Source organism: Corvus moneduloides, chromosome 2 (assembly GCF_009650955.1).
Source record: "Corvus moneduloides isolate bCorMon1 chromosome 2, bCorMon1.pri, whole genome shotgun sequence".
Taxonomy (NCBI): Eukaryota; Metazoa; Chordata; class Aves; order Passeriformes; family Corvidae; genus Corvus; species Corvus moneduloides.
This window is the reverse complement of record NC_045477.1, coordinates 87517518-87526332: the sequence shown is the minus strand read 5'-3', so window position 1 is coordinate 87526332 and position 8815 is coordinate 87517518. Positions and strand designations below refer to the sequence as shown.

Below are 8815 nucleotides of genomic sequence, written 5' to 3'. Positions count from 1 at the left end.
CAGGCGGCGCCGTCACGCCGCCGCGAGGCGCTCCCGCAGGCCGGGGCCTCGCGCCGCGCCGCGCGGAAGCGGAAGCGGAAGCGGCGGCGCACGCGGGGTGACGCGTCCCGGCGGCTGCGGGTGAGGCGGGCGCGGGGAGTCCCGTCCGGGGAGCGGGAGCGAGGGACGCAGAGCGGGGCTCTGCCTGCCAGGGGACGCGTAGGAGCCGACGGCGGGGGGTGCGGGTCACCCTGGCATCGGCGAGGGCCGCTTTCCCTGCTGGCGTCTTCCCGGCGTGTCCCCCGCCGCCCGGGCTCCGCCCGCCGGGGGCAGCTGCCGGCGCTGGCCGCTGGCTCCGGTGTGATTCGCGGTGCTGCCCAGCCTTGCCCTGCGGAGGCTGCTCGGCGCTGCCGGCAGGGAGGGGCGGTGGGGCTTCGGGCTTTTAAATAAAAGGGGCGCTTTTCTTTCGTTGCAGACACCTTCGAGGTCTTCCTTCCGGAGAACGTGAGATCCGCCTCGGCGCCAGCCTGCTGGGGTTCACTGGTTGTTAAGTAGATTTGGGAGCGGTGTGACATCGCGCCGCCAGTCCCTTCCCTCCTGAGAAAGGGTAGCTGCTTTCTGAGCCATCACATACCAACTTCATGTATTCCTAAGATTGTCATCAGCTTCTTGTTTTCTATTCAGAGGCGTTACAGAGGTTTAATTACTTACAGGTTCTAGTGGTTGTAAAGTAATTTAAGATGTTTGTACTACTCGGTTGTAGTTATCTAATTCACTCTTGTGTTAAGAGACATCGTTTTAACTTGGGAATGGTTAAATCGCCAAAGAATTAAATTATTTATGGATAAGGGCTATTTTATTTGACTACTGTTGGCCTGCAACTTAAACTTGCATCTTTTATTTTTTTATCCTATGCTTTTTCTTTGTTATGGCTGCTGCAACAATAGTTCATGATACATCAGAAGCTGTAGAGCTCTGTGCTCCCTGTGGGTTATACCTTAAACCCATTACCAAAATGACCATCAGTGTGGCACTTCCTCAGCTGAAGCAACCAGGAAAATCCATTTCGAACTGGGAAGTGATGGAAAGATTGAAGGGGATGGTGCAAACTCATCAGTTTTCCACTCTGCGGATTTCTAAAAGCACAATGGATTTCATTAGGTTTGAAGGAGAGGTCGAGAACAAAAGTTTGGTTAAATCTTTTCTGGCATGCCTTGATGGCAAAACAATAAAGCTGAGCGGCTTCTCTGACATTTTAAAAGTGCGTGCTGCGGAATACAAGATTGACTTTCCTACCAGACATGACTGGGACTCTTTTTTCCGTGATGCAAAAGATATGAACGAAACCTTGCCGGGGGAAAGGCCAGATACTATTCACTTGGAGGGCTTGCCTTGTAAGTGGTTTGCAGCCAAGGAGACTGGCTCGGAAAAGCCAAGTGAAGAAGTCCTTATAAAAGTTTTCCAGAAATTTGGAGAAATCCGTAATGTGGACATACCCATGCTGGACCCTTACAGAGAAGAAATGACTGGCAGGAATTTTCACACTTTCAGTTTTGGAGGCCATTTAAACTTTGAAGCATATGTTCAGTACCGAGAGTACGCAGGATTCATCGAGGCCATGAATGCCCTGCGAGGGATGAAGCTGATGTACAAGGGCGATGATGGCAAAGCAGTGGCTTGCAATATAAAGGTGAGAGACTGCAGCCTTTTGTGTGGGAACCCACATGAAAGCCCAAGTACAGCTAAATGTTATTTCCATAGTGCTTGAAACCTTTATCTGTAAACCATAGTGATGACAACAGGCGATACTGGCGGCACTAATGTAGCTTTATGGGACAGACATAATACAATTTTTAAAGGAAAATGTTGGCAGAAAAATATGTTGTTAGACTACATGAGCAAAGTGAGTGGGTTTTTGCTTTTTTCTTGACAAGGCAATTCTAGAAATGAGAACTGCTTATGGAAGGATCAAGTTCATGAACACGATTTTCTAAATTTTTTAGAAAATAATATGTTTTTATAAATCGTGATTTCACTTAAAATTCCAGTTCTGAAAAAGTTCAGACAAATTTCACCAGAAGTTTAACTGTAAAGTGCTTTATTCTTCCATGTGTTCACTACAGAGAGACATTTTGGGGGAGAATTTCACGGCCTCTGTATTTGGTCCCTGCATTAAGAACTAGGTCTACCAGTCAAGGGTCAGAACTGAAAGTTTTAGTAGCATGTGGCCTGTATGGCCTGGGAAATACACAGTTAATCATTAGCATACCTTACATACAGGAAGACCCCACAAAAATTTAAATGATAATTTTCATTCCTAGCACAGCTTCCTGTGAATGCCCTATGCTTATTTCATAATGTTTGCATACGGAGTTTTCCAGAAGTAATTTTCTGTAACCTCATTGTCTTAGAAATTACAGCTATGACAGAAGGGAACAAGGCAGTCTGTTCAGAGGTAGTATCTCTGAAAGCATGGCCTCAAGAAAACTTACTCTGTTTGGAGGTGGTCTGTGGATTTATGTGTTGGTTGAGTGAAATGTTTGCGGAGGTATTTTGGTATGCCCAGTAGTCATTCATCAAACCAGGGAGTGTATTTCAGAAAAAAAAGCTTGAGTATTCCTTTGTGCAATCTGGGAACATGCAGATACTTATTTAAATTGTAGTTTAGTCAGTGTAAATAAAATACTCTAATCTTTTATCTTGTTATCAAAGCTTCTCACTTGCGGGATAGAAATTGTGCCTTGACCTGGTGAAATTCAAACTGTCATTTACATGCAGGGGATCAGGGTTCCCAAATTTAGTTTGGCTGTGCAAGAGGAATCAAGCCTTCCTGGCAGCTGCCCTGTCAGGACAGCAGCTCTCTGTCATACAAGGTCACAACACCTTGTCTGTTTGTACCTATTTGTCCTTTTAGTCTTGTTAGTGAAACATCATTTTGCATAGAGCTTGGGTAGATTAAACTGCAGAGGATGTGCTCTTTGTCCTCTGCCCTGTGGTTCGTGACCATGGGTCTGCGGAAATGTGTTATAGATCCCTGCCTGCCTGCACTCAGAATTGGCGATTAGGACACTGGGGCTGTGGTGTCTGGTGGTGTCCTGTTCCAGCATGCAGCTGGATGTGACCAAGGTGTGTTCACATATCCTGGAAGCTGAGCCCCTCTGAGGTCTCATTTTTCAGATGTGTGTGTCTTTCTTTTCTTTCTCTTCCCACGACTTGGGATCTTAAGCCCAGTGTACCTCAGTTTGGGTTTTAGAACTGGTGGGGAGGCTTAAACCAGGTGCTGAATGTTTTAGAACTATTTCTTCTGCTGAATTTAAGTATCACAGTTTTAGACAGAAAGGAAGGCTGTTACTTAAAACTATTTCTACCTAGTGCTGTACAGTCCCTAACAGCATTCATTAACTAAGAGGTTTGTATGTGCCCGTTCTGACACATGGGACAAACAGGGTCTCAACCACTGAAAACATTGGATAGACAGAGCCTCAATCACACTGGGGTTTATTTTTGGTTGTGAGACACACAAATATAAAGTGGTATCTGATTTTGCTATGTGTGCACACGTTTAGTTCCCAGCTACCTGGTTACAAGAGGTGGAGCTTTCTCTGGGCACATAGAGAAGTTCCCTTTGTTTTGAAAAAAAGTTTTACGCACCTGATTGTACTTACACCAAGGTCTAAGTTAAAATTGTGTGGGGTTGTCAGGTTGTAATTTTTAATTTTTTTTTCTGTTTCCTTAAAACTGTTTTCAATTGTATCATGTAAAGGTTTCTTTTGACTCAACAAAACACCTCAGTGATGCATCAATTAAGAAGCGTCAGCTTGAAAGGCAAAAGCTTCAAGAGCTTGAAAAGCAGAGAGAAGAACAAAAACGTAAAGAGAAAGAAGCTGAGGAAAAACAAAAAGAGGAAGAAAGGTATTTATTCCTTATTGTTCAGTTATATTTTTAACAATCAGGCATAACAAAATTACTCCCTCATATCAACTGATATGCATCAAAAGATAGAAAATAATTAAACACACGTTTTCTGTAGCTAAAGTGAAGTACTTAAAGCCAAGTGTGGTTATTTAGTTTACCACTTATGCTTATGTTCAATTCAAAATATTAAAACTGCGAAATTCTTAATTTCCTAAAAATCTTGCCATTATACACCTAGTTTCAGAAACCCTTGGCCTTTAGCATAAGCTACCATTTTGTCCTAGTCACTGAAATAAAACCCACCACCACTGCACACATTCATTGGCTTGATATTTTTCTTCTTGCCATGGTAATTCTCTGCCCAGCTGCCTCATGCATTGTTATTGTCTCTGGTCAAAGTAGTTCAAAAATAATTCTTCGCTGTAGCCATTTTTGTCTTTGAATTCCAACTTGTTTTTAAAAATAGATGGAATATGACTGTTTGCTGTCACAACTAAGGGTTAAAATATTCTGTTTTCTACTTTTGTTCTGCAGTAATCAACATGACTTATTTAGAAACAAATTTACTTGAAGTATAAAATGTATTTTACATGGAGTAGGAGTTTGAAATTGTACTTGGCCTAGAAAAGGCAAAAATATTTGTCTCTTTTTAGGAAGCAGAGAGAGCTTGAAGAATATGAGAGAGAGAGAAAAAGAGAAGAGAAGTTGCGCAAGAGAGAGCAGAAACAGAAAGATCGTGAAGTTCAACGGAACAAAAAGCAACTTGAAAAGCTTCAAGCTGAAGAACAGAGAAAACTTCAAGAAAAGATAAAGCTAGAAGAAAGGAAGCTCCTGTTAGCCCAGAGGAATCTTCAGTCCATTAGATTAATTGCAGAACTGCTAAGCAGAGCAAAGGTAACTTCAATATTTATTTCACAAGCTAATGAAGAACCCAGCAGAACAAAGCCCTTTACTGGCTTTAAAGGAGGTGGGGAGCACTGTTCATTAAACAGGTTTACTACCTCTGCAGCTGCTATTCCTTAGACCAAAATTTCAGAAAAGCTCAATGAAACAGTATTTCTCTCTTGGTAAAACATGCACTTGTAGGTAAATGGAAAGTGAACTTGAACCTATCGTCCTGAATAGCATTTTTTACCTGTAAATTAATTGTTGGGTTTTCTTAAGTCCAGAAAAAGAATGTGTGAGCATGATGAAGTGAACTAACCACAGAGGATAAGATGCAAGACTCCTTCCCTAGTTCCAGTTTGGATGCTGTTTCCTATCTGCCTTGTGATTCTGTTCTCTGTTCTTTGCAGTTTCAGAGATTGAACTTTCATTAGTCAGTGTTTGAAATGTGCAGAATGTTTCTTCTGTAGGAAAAGTACTGTCAGCAAAGGTTTCAAGTGTTAGATCCTGTCTCTAACAGTATTTTTATTTTTCCACTGAAACACTGAAGCTTAAGACTTGGATAAAACCTTATTAGGGTGTACTGTATGTGAAATATTTTCTGTAGAAACGAAAAGCTGTGTGGAAAAGCGCAGGTTTTTTCTTGATTCCAGTGCACTTCAGGAGTGTTTTTGAACTCACAGTGCTATGTACAAATCAGTTATGTACTAGAAGAAGGGAGAAATGCCTTTCGCAGACTTTTTAACTTGGTAGCTGTGGGATAGAAAGGTTGTCTGATGAAACAGAGAGTGTGTTTCTTTCATTTAGAGAATTCTGAGGTCTGCACTAAGCCACTTGACTTAGGTCAGAATAAAGACTGAACCTTTTCCAGTATCATGAATTTTTAAAGTGGTTGACAAAATGACAATCAGTTTCTACATAATTTTTGTCCATTTAATTACTTGCTGTTTGTATGGACTCATTGTAAAGTCATCTATGAACCACAAATGCCAATCATCTAAGAGAAGTTCTTCTCAATAAAATTTAAAACATTTTTAATTTGACTGAAGCCTTCAAGTGTTGACCCTGACAAATGTATTTCAATATTGCAGATTTCACATGGTGTTACTTTCATTATATTAAGGAGCCATGAAGACAAAGCTTCTACTCAAGAATTGTGGACCAGTAGTGTTTCACCTTACAGCAGTTTTGTATTAGTGGGTTTTGTTGCTTGATTAGTTTTGATTTTTTTCCCCTTTAAGAAGGAAATACGATTTTATTTTGGGATGGTTCCGTTTGTTAGATTTTATTTTCTTGCCATATTGCTGCCTTTGTGTTGCTCTAACTTGGAAATGAGCAGGTATTTTTTGTTTACTCTTACCTTCCCTTTGACTGTCTTTCAGACAGTAAAGCTTTTGGAGCAAGAACAGAATGAAGAAAAGATTTGTCTTCAGCAGCTAGAAGAGAGACGAAGGCTCCAGGAGGCTGAGCTTAAACGTGTGGAAGAGGAAAAAGAGAGAGCACTGGGTTTGCAGAGAAAAGAAAAAGAACTGAGGGAGAAACTACTGAACAATCTTCTGAGCAAGAAAATGGATGCAGTTAATCAAAGCAAAGAAGAAACCAAAGCATCTCAGACTGACATGCTGAAAAGCCCTACTGCTGTTCCACACACTGTGTCATCCAGCTGCATCACTTCTACCTCAGGACAGGCTGTCACAGGCAAACTGGCTCCTGGCTCTCAAATAGAAGTAGCATCCCCTGAAAGTGTAAACACTCAATGCAAGTACTTAAATGGCAGCATTCATGACAAAGTTCATGTCAAAGAAGGTCAGAATCTCCATACTACAGACTCTGAGAGGTGTTCTGACAAAAGAGGTTCGGGGGTACTTTCATGTGTTCCCGCCAATAACCAGGACCAGAAGAGCCTCTCTAGCTGTGACCAGAACATGTGCAAGAAGGACTTGCACTGTGAGCAGGACAAACGTGGCACAGAGCCAAGAAGAAGAAAGAGCCGTTCATGTAGCAGCATAAACAGTGATGAGAGTAAGGGTAGACGAGAGAGCAGCAGACACAGAAGAGATGTGAGTTACCAGGATGAAAAGCACAGGAAAGAAAGGAGGTATTACAGACGCTCCAGCAGAAGTTACAGCCCTCGCCGAAGCCGCAGTCCTCGTCGAAGAAGTGCCAGCCCCAGGCGTTCCCGTTACAGAAGAACGCGCAGTAGGGAACGTAGGCGGGACAGGAGAGAAAGGAGTCGTAGTCGCAGAAGTGTGAGCAGGAGACGAAGGCACCGGAGGTGATCACTGAGTAAGCAAAGGAGCACTTGGAGTGGGTAGTGGAGGCCTTGGCTCCTTTGAAAGGCTGTGGTAGGACAAAAGGGCCAGAAAGTTGTAAACGAGACCTCATTGGTGTGACTGCTATAGAAAACACAGTTGTTTTAACCAATTTTTAGCTTGCATCTAGTCCCTGAAATCAAGAAAAGAGATGCCAGATTTTTTTGACCTTCCTTCCTTTGTTGTCTCTTTCTAGGTTTCTATGACAATGTAGCTATAATCACCGTGCTTGTGCTCAAGTTCCTAAAGTGCTAAAAGTCAACCTGTTTCAGTTTTCTAAACCTTAATTTTAGCGTATTTAGTTTTTATCTCTGTATCACCTAATTTGGCTTAAGAAATACATGGGTGCCAGTTATAGGAACTTCAGAGGTGACAAACTATTACATACAGATTTGATTTAAAGTGTTTTCTGGTGCATTCAGTGAAATCATGTTTAACGAAGTAGATTTTTATTGATTGAGGTGGATAGCAGGACTTTCACATTTTTCTTAAAACTGACTATAAAGATATGCAGGATACCTTTTAAACTGCTATGATTCCTTCATATGTCTGTATGATGCCAAGCGTTGTGGCCCAAGTTATTCTGGCATGTAATGCCTTTGTATAATCATACTTTCCATGTAAGAGAGACACACTGGTGTAGGAAGTAACAAGCAGTGGTAAAATGGTTGAAAGTTGTTCTCATATTTTGTTGACATATTTGGCTTTGTAATTATTTCAGGTGGCATAGGGATACTTGAAACATATTTTCAGGTACATAAAGAGCTAGACATTGTCTTGAAAAAGGGGCCTTCTTGCTAAATTATTTCTACTTGTGTTGTTGGAAAGTAAGGCTGCAGTGTTTCTTGTTAAATCCATTTAAGAATACTTTTGCTTTTAAAATGCAGCTCAGGAATATTAAAAGCTATAATGTTACAGTGAAAGAGTTTATTTTGCATTTTTATGGTAAAATTAAAAAGAAAACTGTTTCCAGTGAAGTTGCTGTTTTCATGTGTCAGTATATTAAAATCTGCAGAAATGTTGTTTAAAGAACCTGTTTGTTGAAAGTGTCACTCAGCACATTTGAATAATGAAGTTCAGCTTCTCTTCTTGATGGTCCTATTGTGTTACAGCTGTGTCAACTGTTAATTCAGCAGGACGTGTGCTCTTTAACTACAGCCTTCAGATGCCATTTTCCTCACACTGATGCGTGAAATCGAAGTGCATCCATTTCCTGGAGTGTCTGAGAAGCACATTAGTGCTGGAGCTCAGCTGGATCCCTGGCTGGCTGAGTTTGTCTGCTTTACTTTCAGAGTCTATGTGGGTTTGTTTCTTACTAGACCATGCTGCTGAAATTTTTGTAGTTTCTAGCTGTGAACAGAAAAGGTAAGAATTGAGAACACTAAATTGTGAGGAGTTGTTGTGTCCCTTGAAGGCAGAGAGGCACAGACAAATCAGAGAGCTGGGCAATCACCAGCCATATGAAGTTTAACAGGGGCAAGCGGCAGATTCTGCAGCTGGGATGGGGCAACTCTGGATGTATGGACAGACTGGGGAACGAGACTGGAGAGCAGCCCTGCAGAAAGGGACCTGGGGGTTCTGATTGACGGCAAGTTGAACGTGGGTTTCAGTGTGCCGTGTCAGCCCAGAGGGCTGACCGTGTCCTGGGGCACACCAATTACAGTGTTGCCATTTGGTCAAGGGAGGGGACTGTTTCTTCTGTGTCCTCCTTTCAAAATCTGGAG

At 42.0% G+C, this 8815-nt stretch overlaps 1 protein-coding gene across 1 annotated transcript; it reads left to right on the top strand.

The window, feature by feature from the left end:
• The first annotated feature begins 225 nt into the window (after nucleotides 1–225).
• Nucleotides 226–8184, top strand: AKAP17A (A-kinase anchoring protein 17A). Its single transcript, XM_032100203.1, has 4 exons — nucleotides 226–1669; nucleotides 3743–3891; nucleotides 4548–4788; nucleotides 6162–8184. The coding sequence occupies exons 1-4, from the start codon at nucleotides 908–910 to the stop codon at nucleotides 7056–7058; spliced, it is 2049 nt and encodes a 682-aa protein (XP_031956094.1). The 5' UTR covers nucleotides 226–907; the 3' UTR covers nucleotides 7059–8184.
• Nucleotides 8185–8815: the final 631 nt, after the last annotated feature.